This window comes from Cupressus sempervirens, chromosome 4 (assembly GCF_028749045.1).
Source record: "Cupressus sempervirens isolate cs-2001-9-10 chromosome 4, ASM2874904v1, whole genome shotgun sequence".
In the NCBI taxonomy this organism is placed as follows: Eukaryota; Viridiplantae; Streptophyta; class Pinopsida; order Cupressales; family Cupressaceae; genus Cupressus; species Cupressus sempervirens.
Genome location: NC_143121.1, coordinates 487,747,822 through 487,772,923, shown reverse-complemented (window position 1 = coordinate 487,772,923; position 25,102 = coordinate 487,747,822). Strand labels below are relative to the sequence as shown.

The following is a 25,102-nucleotide window of genomic DNA, read 5'->3' as shown; positions in this document are numbered from 1 at the left end:
CCAAATGTATGATTTTCAACATGCAAAATAATACTCCAAAAGCAATTGAAAACTTTATTCTCCCCCCTTAACAATAGAGACTATTAAAAAATCAACTACTTTAATAAAGTAAAATATATATTCTTCAACTCTTAACGCTAGGCAAAGAAGTTTTAACCTAGACCTTGTGCTCCTAGTACTCAAACTAGATAGGAAATCAGTGTTGTCAAATAAAAAGCAGCATAAACTATAGGAATGGCAGCATTTGTAAACTAAAACTAAAAATAATAAAAATTACACGCTGTTCAGCATTCAATTGGAAGCTTGATATAGTAAAACTTCGTATGGCGATGGAAAGAGTTGAATAGCGTTTTAAGATCGGGCGCCTCCGGTCAGACGAAATTTATATTTAAAGCAAGGGATTGGACGAAAGAGTTTAAACGGAGGGCTTCTGAAGCTGAAGAGGGTTTTAGGGAGATTCGACAGGTATGGACGCAGGCAAGAAGAGAAAGCTCGCTCACCAAGGCAATGGCGTCAATGTCGACCCGGATGAATTGCACGCTCTTCTGGAACCCTTGAGCAAAGAACAGTTGCTCTCTATCATGGTCGATATGTAAGTGCATTCATATCTCTACTTACTTAGCGGGGAACAGTGGGAGAGTTTGTACTTGGAGGTTAGCCTAGGCCAAGATAGGTTAAGGTTGATAATGGCATCATGAAATGATGCCCCATCCAATATTTATTTCTCAAGGACCACGTTCCTCCAGGCCTTTCCATCGCTAACTAAAGATTCAACATCGTTTCCGCCTCACTCTGTATGTTTTTTTGCCAGTTGGAACTTCTTAACCAATCCGTTACTAGCGTGTGAAAAAAAAAATGCTTCTTTGAGTAACCCTCGAGGATCGATGGCTGGCCATTTCATCAAATTTGGCCTGGGAACAATCTATGTGTCATCTCTTAGTGTTGGAGTATGGGGCTGGTAAAAATTGATATCTGGTGACTATATGATTATGTTAACACGTAGACCAAAGACCGCTGGATGCCAGTGACTCATGACTCATGGAGATGTGCCCTTGAGGTCCACGAATGCCCCCAGATGTCCCAGATTCTGTGGGTAGTTGGGGATTTATAGTTGACAGATCCATTTCAGAACCAAATAGACTGCTCTCCATTTGGTGCATGGCAATAGGAAAGGGTGAAGAAAACTGCTAAAACCCTCTTAAAAGGCAGAAAGTCGAGGACAATTTGCGATATGCAACTTCTACGTATCATTGACTTCATGATTTTTTTTGTTGTGTTTAGTTTTTTAAGTTGTTTGCATAGCCATTCCTTTTCTGTTGCCGAACATGAGCAATTTTTTCGGCCAACCCTAGTACCGCTTTCTCCCATCGCGAAAACTTTGAGGAACACTGTTTGGCTGTCTGTATATTTTCGCGCAAGAGGTAAACGATGAACTCCAAAGAAGGAGAAGGCGATTGTTTTTCGATTTGCTTGCTATTTACGTATCGGGTTTTTTTACATAGCTTTTACAATAGTTTGGTCGTATTGACTTATTTTTGTTATTTGCAGAAAGTATTTTTATATTTTTCTTTTGTTTTTTTTAACCTCCGTGGCTTACCCCATTGTGCACTTAAGTCTGAGAAAATGGATTATACTTTGGTATTTTCTTCTTTACAATGTCCAAACATGTAATATCGTATCTGCCATCCGCTTTGAAATTGTTCATCAATCAGAACATTTCAATTGTTTTGAATTCCTTTTCAATTAGTAATATGATTTATTTTCAACAGACATTTGGACCTTGTGCTTTGGTAGGAACGTAAACACATTGAAAATACTAATAGCTACCAAATTTACACAATGATGATATTCACCATATAGATCAGTGGATTGCAACTAAGAAAGTGTCACATTGACCAAAAAACAAATGCTATCATTAGTTTCCTTCCTAGCTCACATTGTAACTTACCCCACCATATGTTTAATCTTGATCTTTCCTCTTGTATGTCTGAACTATATATTTTTTGAAAATGTTAGGATATGTGTTGTCTCCAAAACAAATATTTAGGTTCCTCCATTGCTTTGGTGGCAACCATCATTCATCCTACTCTTCAGGATTAAAACTCTTAACACATTTTATATTTTACAACATCAAGCTATATTTCAGATAGTAGCTTACTCTTAAATTATGGTCTGATATGTTTTCTGTAGCCGGGTTTTCAAGTTTATGGTTTTGACATTGAAGCCTATCCATATAGTGTTATGAACTCTGGTTGGCTGCTTTGCTTTTTGATGAATGGATTGACTGGGATTGCTTGTCATTGCAGAGGTTCCTCAAACCCTGCAATTGCAGAAGAAATTAGAGAGGTTGCTAGCAAGGACCCTGCTCATCGGAAGCTGTTTGTGCGTGGATTGGCTTGGGAGACTTCTTCTCAGACTCTATGTGCTGTGAGTGCATGATGGCATGGTTAAATGTTATTGGCGTGCATTTTGGATGAAGCTTTGTAGTTTTAATAGTGGTCACTCCTTTCAATTTGAGATTTGTGTAGGTGATAAATGTCGATTGCTTCTGTTTTTAGAATCAGCTTCTACCCAGAGTTTTCTATGTTTGCCAGTTTTGATTATTCTGTATTAGGTTCAGTTTTTTCGTGCATTTGTCTTGCTTACCTGTCTCTGACACTTTCTGTGTATGCATTGGTGATTTTGTATGCTTTTCATTAGAGGTCTCCCTTCAACTTTCTTATACATCAATTTACAGGACTTTTATTGTATAAAAAATGTGTTAATTGAAAATATATGAGTAGTCTCTTGGGAAGTTAGCAAGGAGAGGGTGAAGGAAAATATTAATTTATTCATTTGTAACTCTCAGGCTTTTGAACAGTATGGGGAAATTGAAGAAGGGGCTGTCATTATGGATAAGTCAACAGGAAAGTCAAGAGGATTTGGTTTTATCACATTCAAGCATATGGATTCAGCTCAAAGGGCATTAAAGGAACCTAGTAAAACAATTGATGTATGTATTATTTATTTTGTAAGCACACTTGATTAATATATTTAATTCTGTTTGTGTCTTTGTGGATAGGGATCTCCTTTTGAATTGAATACACAAGATAAATTTTGGTGGTGATGAATTCACAAGTTTCCAATGCAGTCATTATGAACATTCATAAGAAATTGATGTCTCGTTAATAATCATGTAGATTATTCTCAAAAATAGATTTTGACATGTAATTTTGATATGATTAACAAAGAGAACCTGGTAAACAACTCAATTTTTCTTTTAACCAATCTGCATTCATATCTTATGTGCTGCTATAACAATTCAGTGACTTTGATTAGCCTCATGTTCTACATATGATGCTGTTTCAAAATGATACATCATATTAAAGATCTTGCCATTCTATTTAGAATGCAAGGAAAACTTCATAGAGAGAATCTTGAGAATGTTGCATATCTACCCTCAACAACCTTTTGTAAGTTCTATGCAGTGACGGTCCATCCTTGGGACCTATTTTTAGTTGCGTCTTTCTTAGAGCGTGGAAAATCATAAATGTGAATGGAAGTACATCTACATCAACATCAAGTGGAATATGTAGAGGCTAAGTCACAAGATGCATTGTATTTCATCCATGAAATTCAAATTTTAGCGAATTTTTACCTTTTCTGAATGTCTTCCAAATTTTAGGATATTTAAAATAATATATTCTATTGTAAAATAATATCAAGTTATTTATTGTAATTATTTAGCAATGGATCAATTTATTTTGACAATTTTGTGGATATAAATTTCATACAAGGTAAATTTAATGTTGATTATTTTTTTGAATTTTTACTCATGCTGAATTTCTTCCGAATCTTATGATCAACGAACTCGAATTCAAACCTTGTGACTTAGTGTAGAGATCAAATGTGGGGGAAAATGCTGTAGGCTGTAGTACTTCAGCTTGAAATTGGGAAATAAGAAGTTGAAATGAGATGAAAACTCTACTTATATATACAAGTTGTGCCAGTTTCCAAAATGCCCTTTTAGTTTTTTCAATCATCTCAATATTTGTTTTTGAAGACTATACCAATTAGTTGTTGGAATAAACCTCGTGTTCTTGATTGATGCCTCTTTACAACCATCAAGAATAGATGGATGGAACAGGACTCTGGCTTTTTATATTGGATCTTCAATTTGTTATGATCATGTTGAAATCTTTAAACTTGTTTTCCTATCATATTTTATAAGGAGAAGTTAAGCTGCAACACTTGAGATATTGTTAGGATATAAATGTTGCATTTTGTGGATTTATTGTATATTCAATTGCATGATGATTTGGTACTGTAATATGCCTATATTTACTCTGTGGATTTATCCCAAATGGACTGTTCTTTACAGGCCATTAGTTTAAAGATGCCACAGTTGTACTGTGATTGTATACTACAAACAGAGGCTTTGAAGAGTTTTTGTCGGACGTGGATGTGAGTAGAGATATTACTGAAACAATGATAAATCTCGTGTATCAAATTAGATGTTGTGATGAACCTGTGAAATGGAGTGATGTGGCCTGGATGACAGTGCTGTCTGCCACCTGTGCACTCATCTTTTTGTGGAGAAATCAGTTTTTTTTTTTTGTCTTACAAGGACAAACTATCGTAGGGTTTCCCTTTGGCAACTAGGTGTCTGCCACTATCTGCAAACTGGAAGCTTCTACCAACTTCAGCCAACATGCTAATTGTTGTTTGTGTCTTTACAGACTGGCATCCCTTCACCAATTGCAATCAGATTGTTTACTCGCCTTGCACTGCAAGTTACTGTACTGCCCCAAGTGTGTATATGTTAAAGAATCTACTTTGTTTTTTGGTATGCTGAATATTTTGTTTTTGCCCCCAAGCATGTACGTAGTTGAGGTGACAATCTCAGTGTCCAAGTGAGCATGGACACAACCCTAACCCACCAATGGCTCATCCTTACCTAGCACCATATTTTTTTTTTTGTCCTTTAGCACGTTGTATCTTGGGGATAGAATCTCTAAGAAATCTGTGTAATCTGCAAGCTTAAAGTGTTGCTATTTTAGAGATTCTATGTCAGTTCTATGTACTCTTGATTCTTAAATTTGTAGCCTTTTTATTAAACTTCTTTATTGGTGCTCTAAATCTGTGTCAGAACCATTAACTATATGAATGATCTATAAGCAATATGGTGAAACTTGCAGTGAAAGTTCTTCTCTAGAGTCTATATTGTGCAATCAGTTTGTTTTTGAATCTAATAGTTTAAAGAAAAAACAAAGATTTATATATTATACGGACCTTGAGGTCTTTAGAGTGGAAAATATCCAGCCTAATGACATCAAAGTCAGCATCAGGTTTAGAAGACAAAGCATTAGTCCCTTCCTGCTATTTAAAGATAATTTATTTACGCTCATCTGTCTTGTTTCAGATAGGCATTACTTTAAGAGGTAAAATTGACAATGCTTCAATTTCCATTTGAATAGAATCCTTAATTTTCATCAATTTGCTTTTAAAGTACCTGTAATAAAAATTTGATTGAGTGATGGAAATAACATTCTCGTCAAGAGTTTTTGGTGTAGATAGTCATGGAGTCGATGGAACTGAGGGACTACTAAGAGCAACAGAGCTTTTAGAATCTCTAAGTATACTTGAGCTTGTACATTTTGTTTGAGGACCTTGCAGCCAATAGCAGGAGGAAAAAAGTGACATGTTATCATCCCATCTTGCAATCATTATCCTATATCTAGTCTTGGCTTTTTGCATGGTTTAGTAAGAAGTTTTTGAGCCGGATGTTAAATTGTTAATAGAAATTTTAAGGGGTATGGCCTTTACAGTATGATAGCGCTTTGGAGGTCTGGGAAGCATTCTAACCCAACCATTGAAAAGATCATTTGTTTTCAAAAGAATTAAAGAGTTAAGGTAACATAATGCAGCCTTTAACACTTAGATCAGCATATAGCTAACACCAAAATATATGTAGCAATGATATGCTCTGCTGACTATGTAGGGTAACTTGCTAAGCTCGTCTAGATCTTAAAGGATATCTGACCAGTTCAGGATATTAACAGTTTTATTGAAGTAATCTGGATTTCCCCAGCCAATGGGAAGGTCAATATCAGACATCTTCTTATTGGATCTAACAACCTTTGCAGCCCATACTATTAGTTTCATTGACATGGGTTCACACTTTGCTTGTTTACTCTGTTTTCTTCTTTGCTACTTCACTGGGTCCACCATTGTTATACCTCTTCAACAAAAGGGATCTTCTGTCTTCTTTGTTGGATGCCCATGTCTGTACATATAAATTTCTTAAGCATTTATTGTCACAATCCCATCTTCAATCAATTTCGTGATTTTTTTGCATTGTTATTCCATTGTTACAACTTACGGTGACCTGCCAAATTAATGTTGTAAATCACAAGTCCTTTGAAGGACTCAGTAAGCGCCCCTTAACCTCTGGAATGCATTCTTATATCTTGAAACCAAATATACCAATGAAATGAAAGATTTTTAATGATGTCCACTAGGCCATAAGCCTAAGGGACCCACAAAGAACTCCTAGTCAGTTTGATGAGATTTCTCCAGCCTGTCTCTTTTGTTGTGAATCTGCATAAGTAAAATGGCCCCCTTGAGGAGTCTTGGTCCTTCAAAAAAGCCATCTAGAATAAGTTGCATTTCTTATTTAATCTATTTACATTAAAAAAAGGATTTCAGTCTGGTTAATGTTTTCTTTCCATTGTTTAAGATCAAAGTACTAAAAATTCCGTATTTCTTTTGCAAAGAAACATAATGTCACCATTGAAAGAGTTGATAAATTGGAGCCATTACAAAAGCTGTATTCGTCTTTGATGCATGTAGGAGCAGAGAAAGTCACTTTGTTCTAAATGCTTTCTAAAATACATCCTCTGTTGTAAGGCTTATGAAGAAATATAGGGCCACAATTCGAACAAGAACAATATAGAGGGGAGGGGGTGGTGGACCAACCTGAAACGAAGTTTGGTAAAGAAAAACCAAGGATTGCTACTTTTTACCATTGTTTCATTGTTTCATACTTCCTTCCACTGGTGAGTACATCTTATTTCAGGCTCATGTTCATTAGGAGCTGAGAAGATGGCTTATTCGGATATTCCAAATGTTTTCTGAAGCACAACCTTTGCTGTAAAGGAAAGTGTTCTAAGAGCAGTGGATGTAGAAGATGTTCAAGAGCTGTCTCTATGAGATAGTTATCGTTCTATTTTTATGAGCTAATTCAAATTGCTTAGATCTCTTCATCATACAAGCCCAGGGGGAATGAGTGTCAGTGAAGAGGGTTAGTTGCCTGCTTGAATGTCGGAAGAGAACTGAAGGAATGATGATAATGTAAATCCCCTTGATACTCAATGACCAGTGAGTTCAAAGAAGGAATGAATAAAATTCCTTAGTAAGAATATTTAGGTGCCTTTCTGTAATTCATGATTATAATTAGATCCTTTCCTTAACAATAACCATCATAAGACCTGATTTAAGCCCAAGATCTGGTAGAACCTCTTCTTTCCAAATGAAGTCCTGATGTATGTATCGAAGATGACCACAGGCCTTTTATCCTCAGGAGCATGAAAAGAGCTGATGGATGTAAGTAATATTTACTTGTTTAATTTCCTCTAATCTCAACTTTTGTTATAGAAATGGTAGAAACTAAGATCCAAGAGTCTGTTTCAATCATCACTTTAGAGAGATGGTGGGGCATGGTTAAAACTAATGCACACCAAATAGTCAAACCCTGCACTGCATCATTAATAGTCACCACTATAACTCAACAGAACAGTAAATGAGATTGCCACCCACATCGTGACCCACATCCTTATGTAATATTTTAGCCCTTGCAGTGTCAGATCTTTACTGGAGGTCCAATTGGTATTAATTCTGATCCATGAAGCATCAGGGAGTAAGATCTAGTATTCTTTGTAGTTACACCCTTTATTGTTGGGAGTAGTCCTGATTTGCTCAAAAGCAACTTATTCTAAATTTGAAATAGCGCAAGCCTAGGGAGACGAATTCGATGCCTGATTTATTGACACACTTTCAACACCCTGTGCCATATCTGGCAAACCTTTTGTTTCTTTTCTAACACAAAATGATAGTTGCATTATATTTATAAATACGGCTTTACAGAAAATTATGAAGTTTATTATAGCATTTAGATTTGGAACTTATGGCATACTTCTGAAATTAGAACTCATCTTGATTGTCTGCTGTTTTCATTCTAATCTGCAGCTGTTTTTGTTGTGTGATGGTCTCTAATCTCTACCTGAGTGAGGGGGTTTCATCCACCAATTTGCTAAGGGAAATTAATGGTTTTGTTCTTAAATCTTGCAGGGATTGAGTCCTCTTTGCATTTAATAAGTCAGATATTCATTCCTGTATATGATGTTCAGTCGTCTTGTTTAATCTTCCTTTTACACCTTTGTTCTTGCAGTAGTCATGTCTTTATTATATGCCTTATGACCATCTGTTAAACTTAATTTTCAGTTTTAAATGATATTAATTATTCAGATTTGATCACTCCTTGTTTTGTAACTTGTAGCAGGCGATGAATATTAGTTTTAATGTTATAAATGCAATGACCAACATCTACAGTAATTTTTTTCCCTCTTAAGCTCCTTTCTTCACGGATTATGAAATTGTACCCAACTTCTGCATGCAAATCTTGTATGGAGCAATCCTTGATTGGGGACAATCAATATAATTTACAATAGTGCTTAATAATCTACTGGATTATATGCAATTCCATTTCCACTATACATGTTTTGATTTCCCACAATGTTAACAAGTGCTAATAGATTTTTTTCAAAGCATTTTGAGTCAATCATAGGTCCTAGATCTAGCTACTCTAGTCCACAACTACCCTCGAGGATTTGATTCAACTAAGAAGTCACAAGATTCGCCGAATTTCATCCATGAAGTCTGAATTTCAGCTAATTTTTACTCTTCCCAAATTTTATCCGAATTTTTATGATATTTAATATAATATTGTTATTTATAATAAGATTACTTCAATTTTAAAATAAAATTAAGTTATTTGGTTTAATTATTTAGCAATGTCAAACTATTTTGACAATTTTGTGGATATATTTCTTATTTTAAAAAATAGATAAAGATATAAGTTCAATTTAATGTCGATTTTTTTCTTTGAATCTTTACCCTTGCCGAATTTCATTCAAATTTTATGATCACGAACTCGAATTCGAATTCAAACCTTGAGACTTAGAATGCCAATATAAGAAACCTTGGCCTAAATTACTTCAACACTTGGCTCTACATCTGGCAAAGTTTGCCTTTCTTCCCTTTGGAGATATATGCTATCTCTTAATGCCAAAATTATCAACACTAGAAACCTGGGCCTTAATTCCAGGCCTTAATTCCAGGCCAAATGAGAGTCTTAGATTTAGAAGGGGCGAATTCCAAATCATCTATGCATTTAGAAGGGGGAAACCTTGAGTGGTATGAGATTTTTCATAAAAACTAAGTGGTACACTACATTTGTCATCCTGAAGCATAAAGACACAAGAGCTTAGAATGCTAGCAAAGCAAGGAAGCTTCTCTTCTGTAGATTTTGTTCAAGAATGCTAGCAAAGCAAATGTATTGACCTTAGATCGCTCTGTCAATGGTCATATTTGTTCTATATTTCTCCAAGGTCAAGAAGCACTTGAGTTTAGAGAAGATTGTGTATTATTTTTTGACTGTAAACATGTTCTCTCCTTGGCTCCAACTGAGCTCACTAGGTCATTGGCTCCACCATCTATTCAAAAGGACGTCCCAACATTTTGTGATAGGTCACCAATTGGTGAACAAGCCATTGTGATGTATTTGTTCAGCCAACTGTGACCTCCAAACATGCCTCGAGGGAGGGAGGAAGTCTGCCTCTTAACTTTAGCTGCCACTGTTTAAATAGCTTAGGATGATTGAGAGAATTGGACAATAATAATATCATTTTTGTTATTTCAAAATAAGTCAGAAAATATTTCTCATTTTTTAATTGTTTTCAAATTTTCAAAGCCATGCTTGATGGCGAAGGATTTTATCTTTTGCTAGTATATTCCATTATTTGGCAAATATAATCAAGCCATATTTTTCGGAGGGTTTCTGGCATTAGCTCCAATCATTTGAGTGAATCGGAAATGCCAAAGCTGCAGCTGAGTTTGGATTGACAAACCTATTGCTGAAGGATCAAGTGTCACTTTTTCTTTTGGTCAAGTCATTCCAATGTAATTTGTAGAAGAGTCAAACCATCTCTTGAAAGTAACTCTTAGGAATAGTTTGATTGGAGGAATAGATCTCTGTAACCTTAAGAGCTGGTTTTTGAAGGGTAGCTTTACCTTCTAGGGGAGCCATTGTCATGGCCAAATTTGGATTAATCATTCATTTTGCTAAGGGGCTCTAACAAACTTATTTTTTTGAGGGGAGTAGCTTTAATTGGAATACCCAAGTATGACTAAGAGATAGTGAACTCCTTTTACTTAAGGAGTTTTAAATTTCAGATTCTAATGTTGCATCCTCATTAGCCCTTTGTCTTAGCGTTTAGAGAATGCAAACACATTCAAGGTGATAGTCACTCAAGAGGTTGAGCTGCTTTGCTTGCCTAGTTTGGATCAATGATAGTGCTGCCTTAAGGTGATTATACTTCCTCTAAAAGCTATCAGAGTCATAATCATTGTTGTAGTGTTTGTACTAGTTTTTTCTTGTGTGGAAAAGTGGCTAAAGAAGCAAAATGCTCATTGGATTCATATCTTGCGTCCACAAAAGCTAGTAACTATGTTGATATTCTCACGAATGATTTTTCTAATCGTGTAATCTTGATAAGCATAATGAGCCATATGTTATTTAGCAGAGGCATTTATTAGTCAATATCATTATTGGCTGTGGGCTATTAAGTTTGGTTATCACTCATATTATGTGAGATGTTGTTATGGTTTATACTGTGATTGGGTGCTTACGAAATACCCAAAGATTATAATGTCCATTTGCCTTCATCAAAAATGACCTCCTGATTATCATGGTTTGTCTTATGTGTGTAGAAGTTAGATTAGAAATCATTTTTTTGGTGGTTGGTATAAATCTATGTATGTAAGAGGCTTGAATTTAACACTTGTTTCACATCTTTAGTCTTTTACTTGCTGGTATGCTTGTTGCTCCCTATTGATGAATGCTTCTGGTGTAGGGGCACCTTAAGGTCTTCTTGGAAGATCTTTACAATTTTGGCTTGTAGGTGATTCTAGCCAACCACCAAGGTAATATGGACTAGTCATAAGGTCCCCAAGGTTGATTTGGTGTGTGGGTTGAGATAAGGATGTTTAGAGTTTTGTGATCTGCGTGTTCAATTGGGCCCTAGAGTCAAAGTCCTAGGAGAGTCAACAAAAGGGTCAAAGTTTGACCAAATTCCTAAAATGGAGTGGCACTTATGTTTTTGATGTTTTCAAGTGTTTTGGGATAAGGAGTGGATTTTAGCTTGATATATGCAAGTTAGGAGAGGGAATTTGCTGAATGAGCAAAAGTTGCTCATGACTTTGCAAAGTTGTCATGACAACATTTCCGAAAAACTTGTAAATTACCTTAATGGTGTTCTAAGCCCGACCTAAGGGTCCAGCCATGTGGGAATGGGGTATATAAGGTCAAACAAATCGTAAACTAACACTTGGGAGTGGCATTGTACGGGCTGAGGTTTGGAAAGAACAAGATCTGACTTTATTTTTGTAACAAAGCCTTCATCCAGTCATAAATTGGATTGAAAGGACTGAACTAATGCTTTGAGACTTCAATTTGCATTGTGTAAGTACCTTGTGTGGCATTGGTTTAGTTGTTTTGTACAATTGGTTAGCATTTTGTTATTTTCTTGTGTTTCATTGGTTCACTGCTTGGTTCAGAGCCAGACTTGTAAATATGTGCCCCACTTGAAATCCTGTGGTTGAACTTCCATGGTGTCTTGGAATCAAGTAGGGGACCCTGTATATAGTGTAACACTGTATATAGTGTAAATATGGTCTGTGGAGTCATGGTTTATAGGAGAGCTATTTTTGCCATAAAGTCCTAGGCGAGTGCAGAGGCATTTTGGCTGGGTGCTTGTACAGAACAAGAGCGAGAGGGCTTGCTTAATGGATTGGGTGTGCCAATCAAGAAGTGTAGAAGTGAAGGGGCATGTGTCCTAGACATGTGTACGGAAGGAGGAGTGCAGAGGAGACCATTAAAGCACTTGTTGAGAGCAAAGAAACCAAACAGTGTTACGTTCCCTAGAAACCCTCAAAAATAGGGGTTTGGTGATAGTCCTATGTACATACACTTTGGGAGACTAAGACCTAGGAAATCATGAAGCCTAGGAAGTTCTTAGAAAGAATCCCTAATCAGGTTGGGGGGTTTGTTTGGAGAAATTGAGGGTTATTTCAAGAACCTGATTTGAGGAGGCATAATTGGGGCAAAAAGGGCTACAAGGCCTAAACCTTGAAAACCAAGAACTCGATAGAGAAACCAAGGAAGAATCCAACAAGATGGATCAAAATGGATGGAAACTAGGTAGGGAAGAGTAGGGATACCTTTTCCTTGTCTCTAGACCAGTTTGGGAGAGAAAATGGCTAAATTGAGCCCATGAGTGCATAGAGGATTGTGGAGCATAATCGAGTATTTGAAGTTGGTGGAGGGTTCTGTAAGGAGTTAGGGATCCTAGAAGTGATCTCTCTAAGTAGGGTAGTGAGTAGTACCCTAGTAAGACCAAAGAAGAGCCAGAGGGCTCTGAAGAGTTAGGACTCCCCATCAACTTCTTAGTCAACTCTATCTTGCAATAGGTGATTCAATGTGATTTTCTACAGTTGTCCATGTTTATTTGAGAGTCTATAATTTCTGTGCCAACAGTCTTTGTTATTGTTGTACAAATGATTATTTGTTGTGATTTGGATAGCTGTTATTAGAGTCTTGGTGTTGTTGAACACATGCTTAGTTGTGATTTGGATAGCTATTATTAGAGTTGGTGTTGTTGAAATGTTTAGAGAAGGATAGCTCGTCTAGAGTCTAGATAGTGTACCTGCCCAGTTCAATATTGTTAATAGCTGGATGTGTGGCATACTTCATTTGGACTATTGATCTCCAGGAAGTTAAAATGTATAGAATGAGTTCAAAAGGAAAATTTTATCAATTAATAATTTACAACTAATCACATATTGGAAGAAAATTTAAAACAATACTATATAAACTAATTAATATAGTTCCATATTAAAACTTCCAGTAATGATATTACTAATAATGATAACAACTAAACCTATTGGGTTAGCATAATAAAATGAATTTTAAAATAAATTTCGACTCCCCATGTAAAAATTAACAATTTAAATATCAATGCTACAATTTTGAACCGGAATTATAACAAGTTCAAATTATATTGTGTTTAATAATTAATTTTGCTTCTAACAAGACATTTTCTGTTATCAGTTCTCATAGGAAATCAATTAGATTGTAGAATCAACCTTTTTCATAACACTATTCATTTATTATAACTGTGTATCAATTTTCAACATATCACCATAAATGATTACATTTGCAACATGTAAGTACATCACTCATAATCTCATACTGATTATTCCATGTATGTGGTGTACATCTGTCCATCTTGCAATGATCATATTTCTGCATTCTTTGCAATCTCTCTCTCTCTATCTATCTATCTATGCACATAATCATTCTGTGATCAGTTACACCACAAATACATCATGTATTCGTATCTATGTTGTAACATTATATGCTTTAACTATGCTTCACTTCCCTGTTGTTAACATTGTATGATATTTTGTATAACTAGTCATCATTCTGAATCTACTATTTATTTACCATGACATGTAACTACACACACATTATTGACAATCTGCACATCCTTATTTTAAATATATTTGCTGTCTACTTCATTTCTCATTATTCTTCTATACTCATCCTTTTACTTCTTTTACACTCTGCGTATTCCCAAATAGCTACCACCATCTGCCCTTCATATTTAATATCCCCTAACAATTGCTATATAAATGGATTCATTATTTTTCTAAGTTGCCAGTTTGGGTTCAGGTTTAGAGTTGGAGAAACCAGTTTTCTGGAACAAGAATAATAAAAAATAGCACGTAATATATATATATATATATATATATATATATATATAGAGAGAGAGAGAGAGAGAGAGAGAGAGAGAGAGAGAGAGAGATTCTATTTTTTAAATAAATGAATATAATATAATTATTTACTATAATACAATAAATAATAGGTTATTGTATTTATTATTTGTTAACATAAAGTAATATAAAATTTAAATTATATTATTCTATAATATGAAAATTCTATAATGTAGCTAATAATATACTACCTGTAAAACAAATTCCTTATCCATTGTTGAAATCTTGTCACAATGCACTGATGGAAGGCTGTAGATCATATGCATTGGGAAATGGTACAAATAGGTATGATCCAAAGCTTAAACTTCTTCATCAGGTTAATGTATCATCATTCTGACATATACAGGTGTGATAGTAGGGTGCAGGGGTATGCCTGTTTGTGATTCCTTCGTGTATCTTCCAGATTGCAAAAGTAACGGTTTTCACAAGACAGGTTTTGTAATATTTGATTAATGCTAAAAAGGTTGAAGAGAGCTCCAGTATTTTACTTGTAAATTTGGATCTTAAATTGCTTAATATTTTAAAGACACTAAAGCATGAATACATTTGCATTCATTAAAGCACGAGTTCAATTCCTACATCTTCCACTGCTGGACTTTTGGCATGTAATGAATTCGGTGCAAGGAAGGCATCTGGTCCCATGCTAGCTCTTCTGTAGAAGATTCAGTGTACCATGGCTAAACCAAAACTGTACCTGTATCCAGTATGATGTGGACTGGTATCCGGCTTAGTGCCTGCAAAACTTTTAACATAGTTATTTTTCCCCACTTACATCTATAGTATTGCTTAATAGGTTCTAATGAAACCAATGTTATAATCAAAGCACAGATAATAATAAAAAATGGAATTATTAATTTTCTAGCAGAATATTGGCAGCTTAAACAGAAAAGTAGACAGCCATAAAAAAGTTACAACTTTCACATTTCTAAATGAAAGTCAAAATTATAACATGTTGAGGAAAGCTATAAAGGAGGAGTAGAATCCATGAAATAATTATAGGGGATCAAGATCTAAGAGCAATTTTGTTTGCATATCAGCCTTAACAGTTGAAGCTACAGACATAAGATAGTTGTATTATTACAGAGAGTAAAAATCTATATTTTGTTTTGCCAGACTTTTCTTTTTAATAATTTTCTTGTATTACAAGTCTAAAAATATACCCTAAATTCTAATATTCATAGTTTATACATTTTTGTGAATACTGTAAAATATAACTGACCTGTTTTTGCCAATGTATTTTTTGCACAGTTTTTTTTTCTGATTATTATGTATTTTGGAACAATTTAAATCTGATCTAGTCGCAAATTTTTGGTCATAAATTATTGACCAAGGTTGATGGATTTTTTTGGGGATAAATGTTTTAGGCCAGAATTCCAGATCAATTGGGTATAATCAGGAGTTTTTTCTTGGTTCCTGCTTCTATGTTTTGGATGAATGGTTTTTAGTACTAATCTTTTTTCCTCATGTCCACTCTCATCGAATAGATGTGTGCAATGTTTCTACAGCTCCAGTGATAATCAGTTTTGCAAATATTACAACCAATATTTGCTGTTCCTTGTATTTTTACACTTATTACTGCTAAAATTGGTGGCAAGTTGTGGCAATGCTATTCTCGGGTAGAAAGGGCCATTTTCCAATTTTTAGAGTGAGGATAAAAGGCACGTGAAATGGTCTTGCAGGTTGCCAATAGAACTTGTGTTTGGAATTATAGAAGAATGATACATTTTGTTTATTTCAACTTCTTCATTGTCCATCTTATTCACATCCAGGTTGCCCTCATTGTTGCTAGTGCTCATTTTGTGGTGTTTTTGCGGGCCTTAAAAATATTTTAAAGCTAATTGCATGCCCTCCTGTACAAGTTTATAAAAATAAATAAGAAAATCAAAATTATGTACTTACCACTGCTGCTGAATATTCGTATTGAAAAAGTCATTTTATATATATTGTTGAATCTTAGTACCTTGTGCCTGTATTATCTTATGTTTCACTTGCTTGGATAGTGAAGGGCAGATGCAGGTTTCAAATGACAGTATTATAACTCCCAACATTCATCAATAATACAATCATATTTTAAGTTAGTTTTTGTTTTGCAGGAGCATGGGAGGGTTTGTGGTGCCCACACCCCTTTTAGATACTTTGGGTAATCATTTGGTCCCTTCCCAAAAAACGGTTAAACATAATTTGATCTTTGTAGGGGATGCTTGATCATCCCCAGGACAGTTGAGGGATGTTTGAGATGCCCTTAACCACCTGATGGACAGTTGAGGGATGTTTGAGATGCCCTTGACCGCCTGATGAACAATGGGGTGTCTGCTAATTGTTTCTGTCTGCTAATAAATATTTTAAGTTAGTTTTTGTTTTGGAGGAGAATGGGAGGGTTTGTGGTGCCCACACCCCTTTTAGATACTTCGAGTAATCATTTGGTCTCTTTGCAAAAACGGTTAAACATAATTTTATCTTTGTAGGGGATGCTTGATCATCCCCAGGACAGTTGAGGGATGTTTGAGATGCCCTTGACCGCCTGATGAACAATGAGGTGTCTGCTAATTGTTTCTCTGTGTCCCAAATAATGGGGAACACATTGCCTAGATGTTTTCAATTTTTCACCTTTTGGAGGATGACCAGGTGTTGTGACCTGCAGACTGTTGGGATATCGTCCCCTAAATGGACTGGAATAGGGGTTTCAGGGATGGGAGGAGTGAGGGCACGACCCAGTGTAACAATTGATCTTGCCTATGGGGACGGCAAACAGGGACGGCTATATATATAAATTGGGAAAATCCAGAAATATAAAATATATAGGGAAATTTGCATATATACATCACATTCATATGAAGACATGGATAAACCATGCTATTTAAACATCATCGAACCATAACACATTTCAATAATCAAACTCAATGCTCAATATGCAATAATGCATTCATAATTTGGAATTATTGTAAATGTAGATGTAATATTAAAATAATAACATAAAAATTTGAAATATACCCAAGAACATAATTTAGAATTCATTTTCAATAGTAACACGAACAATAACCCACCTTCCAAATTGAAACACACTACTACCATTTAATTCTGAAACTACACTTTCAATTCATTGTAACTGGACTGTTGTTATTATTAATACAAAAAGGTTCTCTATACAGTTCTGATCATGATATAGGTTTGTTACAGTAAGATGGTATCCCACCTTCCAAATTGAAACACACTACTATCACTTAATTCTGAAACTACACTTTCAATTTATTGTAAGCGGACTGTTATTATTATTAATACAAAAAAGTTCTCTATACAGTACTGATCATGATATAGGTTTGTTACAGTAAGACAGTATTTTGATGCAACTGCAATATTCAAAGGACCCAGATCAACCCAAGACCAACCTAGCACTGATGTAATGCCAGAAAATGACATAAGGATGCATGTTCTAGCTCTATAATGCACTTTTCAGACTTTCCCAGCACTTTGCAAACATTATGCTATATAATTCTGAGCATGTTGTGTGACTATAGCAGCAATATTAATTCCATGATTCTTAACCTAATGTTGTCAAATACTAATCAGAGGCCCCAAATAGCAGGAATAAACTACCAACCAGTAAAAAACATGTTAGGTTGAACTTGGAAGGAGAGGCCCACATAAAATTTTTAAAAATATATTCCATGTTAAAATTAAAAAAAATATTTTCGAAGTGCTGACATTATCTGTAAAGGATACCCAGCTGTCCTGGGAACTTCCAAGGCATCCCCAACCGTCCCTGGGACGTATGAACATCCATTTTTTTTTTTTCCCGAAGTCCCCAAGTTTCTGGGACGTTTCCTCTGAAATATCAGAAAAGGGGGATTGCGGGGGGGGGGGAACTTCCCATACCCGTCCCTGTTTCCGAAACATGGCCTTTTTTGGGCGGGGACACTGCCCTGGGGTACATAAATTTAAACCCATCAAAAAATGACAAATGTTGTCATTGATACCAATTTGGGGAACAACTTAAATTATACTTTAAATCCTCTTTCACCGATTGCTGCTTGCATTTTATATAAGGCTGTGAGAAGGTATGGCACTATAATGATACTTTATCAGCATTTTAAACAAAAAGATGAAAGCTATGGTGCAAAGATGCCAATAACTAGCAAAAGAAATGGACAGTTGGGGTTCTATTGGGTTCTTGGACTCTTCCCATTTTCAGAACCATATTTACACTGCACGATTCCCCAAATCAACCCAACGTAAACCGCAATGGAGATCTATTGCTGGCACCCCTATCAATTTTCTGACCAATCTTGAACCCTTGTCAATGTTAAACTGCCACATATTCCTTTTGGATTCCACCAGTCAACTCTTTTTGGAGTGCATCTGGGTCTAACAACACCACATCAACATAATTGGAGTTGTACTCTGTAGAGATGAGGTGAAGAGGAGATATCCTGAAATCATCCAGCAGCATGGATACATTCCATTTGCCAATAAATAACAGAACACACCCCTTCAAGCTTAACATGCTGATGATTATCCCCCGAACATCCACAGAACTTTTCGAACCTGTGTTTTAGTTTAGTTCACCATTTTAGGAGCCTGGTTTGGAATCATGAAATAGATCTGCAGATCTCAACTGAGTCAGAGAATAATATCTGCAATGTGAACTTTTTATTTAACTAATGTTTTGGTTATTTACCATGCAGGAAGTTTTCCTCACAGTTTGGCAGGTAGCCATTATGTATTATCTGACTGCTTATTTTTAATGAATATCTGATTGCTACCTTTTTCCTTTTTAATGAATATCTGATAGCTACTTTTTCTTTTCTTACTTCTCTACATCTGCTGAGTGAGGCTTTGTTGTGGGAAGTTCTTGTAATACATATTTTGATTACTATTCTTTTGCCAGGACGTCTCCTGCAGCAGCAAGATGGGGGATATTAAAAAATAAAAAAATAAGGCATTATTTTAATATTTTTTTGGTTCTTTTTTGTTATAATGGGATTACCCATTCCTTCCTCCTTTGTTCAAAAGCCTTCTATTCTTTATTTTATTCACATTTGCATTTCTATATCTGAAGATTGATATATATTATAAATTTAAAATTATATAATTTGACTCTTTCATTTGCTGATGTTCAATGTTCATTGTTTGTCATTTGATCATGAGTCATAATGTTCCAGTTCAAAACTTCAATCCAATGTTCAATGTTTAAGTTTTTTACATCTTTATATCTTATACTGTATAATTGTAGTACATCTTTTCATAACTAGCATTTTAAGTACCATATGTATATACACCCCTTTGTCCCCTCATCTTGGAAACTTGTCCCCCCATTCCGCTGCCCCCCTGTCGCGCGGTGTAACTATGGGTTATACACAATGAATACTAGCTGAACAATATAGCCTCTAGCAGCAAATCTTAATGAAGTGGACTACAGATCTAGTAGGGTTTGTTTAGTGTTAGGAGATTTGATTGGACACATGAGGAACACTAATTGTGGAATAAGGGAAACCATGCCACTCCATAACAAAGTGGGCTGGATATTGTGGAATAAAGGAAACCATGCCACTCCATAACAAAGTGGGCTGGATATTGTTCAGTGTGAACAAGTACTTGAATGTTAGTGTGGAGTTGTTTATCTGTAATGAATAGATAGACCTTTTAGGGAAATATTGTAAGCAATCTGGAGCAATTCTATTGAGTATATCAGGAATAGTTTTTGTAATGATGTTATGCTAAAGTATGAGTTCCTTGTGCATGGAAAAAGTGCCTTCAAAGTGGATTCTTATGTTCAAACTCCTTGAGTGTAATGGCCCCTATTCTGAGATGCTCAAAACGAGATCTGTCTTAAGATTCATTGCACTTCAAACACCAATAAGTTGTGAGGTTCCATAGAACAGGTGTCAGGGAGTATGAATTTTTTAAATCTAAGCAATCTTCTTGATGAACTAGTTATTGCCAGTAGTTTGCAATTTGGAAGGTATTTTATTACTTAATTTTTTTTTGCATGGCAATTTTTGCTGGGTCACCAGCCATTTTAATCCCTAGCAAATTTGGAGAGCTGTTTGTTTTGGCCTAAGGTCTTAAGAAATACATATTTCATAGAATTATTTATGCATTTGACCCTACTGTGCATATTTATTTGACTTTAAAGTGACGATAATTCTGGAGGGATTTCTGTGCATTAGCTTGTCTTTTGAATTGAGATAGTTAACTATTCACTTTATTGGCATTGGTTGATGCTTCTAGGCCTGATGCCCAGACAGGATGATTTTTTTTTCATTGGGATACCACACTTGTGATAGCATCTGAGGTCAAATTTTATTATGGGCAATTGTTCATGGTAGCATGTGTACACACAGGACAGCAGAAATATGTTTTGCAGGTCAATTGTCTAAAAGTGCATTCACTGTCTAGGATCCATTGTCTGTTCATTAGTAAATATTAACTAACAAAAGATATGTATGACCAAATTGAGATGCCAATTGGAAAACTGCATTATTTAATGATCAAATTAAACAAGAATGGATGCATTGGTAGCTTCAGCCAACCCTTGGTACTTTGGGAACCATATGAACAAGGGAAGGCTACACTCATGGCTAGATCCTTTGATTTCATGTCAAATAGGAACAAACAAAAAAATCAGAGCGTTATTTACTTGAAACTGTTACAAGCGAGTTGTTTGAGAAAATTCCTTGGGTAATAAGATATGCATGTGTGCCTATGTTAACTACATGTTATTATGCTAGATGAAAGAGTTATGATAAGTCCTCCATCGAAACCTTACATTACAAAAGCATATCAGTACATACAACAATGGTCTATATGCTCATCTAAAATGAGTGCCTGATTTTTTTCTTGATTGGATCAAACAAGCAAAACAATAATGCTGATAAGGAATTGGATACCAGACAGTGGTATGATATAGAAGAATAATGAAGTATTTTCTCCTAGATTCTCATCTTGAAAGAATCAAATAGAAAGTCTCTTCAACCATAGTCTGTTGAAGCTCAATGTGGAGGAAGCTTTATTTATACATGTGTGCTATGCTAAAGCTTCAGCATATTTATAGTCATCACCTTGGCATTGTTATTGGAAATAATATGTAGAGAAATCATTATTCATCTGACTTGCCCTCACAAGATTCAGGTGATCAGATGTGGTGAGTTGGTAATCAAAATATGAGAGAGTGATTTCCACAATCCATTCAAATTATTGATAATTATTTCTGGATTCGATTGTGTTGAATTTTTTACCATCAATGTTTCAAATCACACTGCGTTGATTTTCAGCTCTTGTTTTCTCATCCTGATGATGAATCACGTAATGTGATTCAAAACATCGATGGTAAAAAATTTCAACACAATTGAATCCAGAAACAATTATCAATAATCAAAATATGGTTAATATTTTAGATTATTAATTTATCTGTTGAGGATATACTGAGATGCATTCACATTTTGGGGAAATATCTAGGGATGTCCTGCCCCATGATAGTGTGGGGGGATCCAGGCATCTGTCAGCTGGTTCAGAGACATCTGGGTGCATCTCACCACTTAAAGAGCTTTTAAATTAAAAAAACACACACATCAAAAAATAATGAATTCAAAGACCCTGACACATGTTCTCTTGGAAAACCCTACCATACAGGTTGGATGTAAATACAGGCTGGATGAGGCTAACAGTTCCAGTTATGAGCACAGAATTTGCATTGAACAATTAAATTAATTAGACATTATATTTAGTGTCAGTTATGAGCCACAGAATGTGCACTGGACCATCAAATTAATTAGCCATTATGTTTAGCTTCAGTCTTATTTTTTGGCCATTAGATCAATTGATGTCAAATTTTCAGTATTTGTATATATCTCATTTTCTTGTAGTGTTTACATTAATTGTAAGTTAGAACTTCACTTTCCTCTTATTTGTAATTCTTTTTGTATATTATTTTGGTAGACACCACCAATCATCCCCAAAATTCGGAATTTTTTGTTGTCCCTGAACTCAGAGGAACACTGGAAGTAGCAAAAATGATTTTTGCATGTGCTACTTTGCTCTCTGACTCTGGTTACCAAATTTGTGGAACTAACAGCATAGACTGTTCCTTCCGAAGAGTACAAGGAGTTCCTTAGTTTTTCTGGACTGAAGATTAGCCAGCCTATGAGATTAAAAAAATCCTTTCTGAGAATCTCCAAGGTCACTTCTATGCTGACTGATAGACAGCAGTTTTTAACCAGGAATATAATTTAAGTTTTCAGTTGTAATTTACACGCTGCTTGTATTAACACTTGCTTCATGGCCTTCTATCACTTGTATACATTGTTGGCTCATAGTGGATGGTTTTTTTATAGTTTAAACTTTACAACCCAGATCTGATTTTCAAGATGGCTTCTCCATTTGGGATTGGGGCTTTGTTTTGGCCTGCTTTTACTTTATAAGCTTTATTTTTGTTTACTTTTTTTGGAGTAAAGACAAATGAGTTTTTCTGACATGATTTCATTACTATTTTTGATTTTTAATTGTGTTCTTGATATAAAAATTGTAGGGTCGGAATACTATATCCAATTTAGCGGCAGCAGCAAATTCAAGTCCTGGTCAAACTGGTGATCTCTCACAGAGGAAGCTTTATATTGGTGGTCTTTCATATGACACAACTACTGACAAACTGCTGGAAGTATTTTCAAAGTATGGAGAGATTGAGGAAGGTTCAGTTGCATATGATAAGAGTACAAACAAATCCAGGTCACTAACCCCTAATATTTAACCATTTTGCTACAATATTCTGGTTGTTTAGCTTGGATCATGAAGGGGACGGTTCAGCCGGTTTGCTTTGTTAATACTGTGTTATATTTGTCATGAACAGGGGATTTGCATTTGTGACTTTTAAGACTGTGGAAGCTGCAAAGCGGGCTCTGAAGGAACCAAACAAAACCATTGATGTAAGTAATAGGATTTCTGCAATAGAAATGTGGTCAGATTGCTTGTAGAGGAGTCATAGGAATTCATGGTATGTGCTTGGCATGCAGGGTAGAGGGGTTAATGCAAAACTTGCAGCCGAGGGTCAGAAGGAGAAACCGGCACCACAACCTACAGCATCTCCACAAGCACAGCCACTTCCACAAATTCAGACAGGTTATGCAGCTGAGTATCCAAGCATGATGTCATATCATAGGTCAGTACCACAGGCACCAGCTTCTGCACCCCTATCAATTGGTTACTCGACATATCCTCCAGGTCTATCTGCATATGCTGTTCAGCCGACACCATATCCAACACAGCCTACATATGGAGGACTTTCCTCTGCGTCTCATTATGGAGGTCTAGGCTCGGCAGCACCTTACAGTTCAAGCCAATATGCAAAATATGCATCTTCCTTGCAAACCCCTCGTGTCGTTCCATCTGGATTGCATGGAAGCACTGGAACAGGAGGTAGTGGAGGCTATCCTTACTATGGTTCAAGTGGAAATAGTTTTTAGTTGAATCATTTCCTATTAAATTCTTCTTTGCAAATCCAGTAGCACTCTGAACTTGCAGTTCTACTGGTCCAAGACTTGTAATTTCTTTTTAACTCGGTGATTTAATTCTGTTTCAGTGGATCTGTAGTGACAACAGTGTACTTATTTAAATGCTTACTTTGATTGTAGGCATTTGTAACCTTTAGTTACTAAGGTAAGATGCAAACTGATTGCAAACATGGTAGTTTTGAACTTGAGCAATGCTGTTCTAGTTGGATGAAATAATGTCACGTTGTCATTACTTATGATAAGTAGAAATTTTATTCTTACGATTTTCTTTTACTATGAAATTTAAAGAGTTACTTTTATGGAAAGATCACATAGAACTCCATGATTGAAAATTCAGGGTCACTAGATGTTTTGTGCTTGCATGGTGAGGAAGATTGCCATTTTATCAATATTCTTAATTCCTAAATCCAAAAGCTAAGTTCACACTAGTTTTGTTGGTTGCATTAAGTTTCCAAGTCATTAACAAGTATTGGAAACTTTCGGATTAATCTATTATTGGAACATATTCTAAACAAGTATTGATAGATCGGTTGTTGAATGTTTGGTTTGGAGGGGATTTGCATCCTTTCTATGTTATATTTTGAATCATTTCAGATTAAATAGTCAATTATTTTAGTTTTAATTTTTTCATTTAATGATGCAAATAGTGGACATTTAATTCTAATCCACAGGGGTATTTTTAGGTATACAGTTTATAGTTTTTATATATAAAATCTTTGAAGCACATTATATTGATATTATTAGAGGGATCTACAGGGTCCCCGATAGAACATACATAATAATTTGACCATAATTACATGGCAGACTTTCATGATCTCAAAGAAATAGGGAAGGAAGCAACATAAACCTCGTGATATAAGGGCGAAGTTTAACATATAGAAGTATGCAGGTCTTGAAAGAATAGGAACTCAATCAATTAAAAGAAAATGTATAGAATAGTCGAGAGTAAAGCTTATCTCAACCACAACTTGTCCTCCCACTACAACCCTGAAACCGGAATGTTAGACGTGACAATCCAGCATTGTGCTGCAATTGACACGACCATTACCTGCCAAGGACTCGAAACGAACACCACAAATAACCTCTATTGCTTTTTGTTATGAATTAGAATATCCCATAAACCTCTCAAGTTCCCTCTTCAGATGCGAACGGTGGCCTCATCACGCACACCATCAAAGTTGAGCTTGAGCCTGCCCTTAAGAGGTAATACTGTACTATAATTTTCGAACAATTTTATTAACTCACCATCTCAAAAAGATTTTTTATTCAAATAATATTAATACAAAGTATAATTTTACCTTCTGTGGTATTAAGTTTTGAGAAATTCTATTTATTGCTCCTTCTCTCCTTGTAGCTTTTGAAGGAGCCATGAAATTTGTTAGGAAAGCCTGAATGATATAATATTTCATACCAAATTATATAAGCGAGAATGAACGAGGGAAGCCTCT

General features: G+C 35.5%; 1 protein-coding gene across 1 annotated transcript; it reads left to right on the top strand.

The window, feature by feature from the left end:
- Positions 1–417: 417 nt before the first annotated feature.
- LOC149562076 (UBP1-associated protein 2C-like) lies at positions 418–23,959 on the top strand. Its single transcript, XM_089825614.1, has 6 exons — positions 418–592; positions 2,307–2,427; positions 2,849–2,992; positions 22,676–22,872; positions 22,994–23,069; positions 23,157–23,959. Exons 1-6 carry the CDS (start codon positions 468–470, stop codon positions 23,604–23,606), a joined length of 1,113 nt encoding a protein of 370 aa, XP_089681740.1. The 5' UTR covers positions 418–467; the 3' UTR covers positions 23,607–23,959.
- The last annotated feature ends 1,143 nt before the right edge of the window (positions 23,960–25,102 follow it).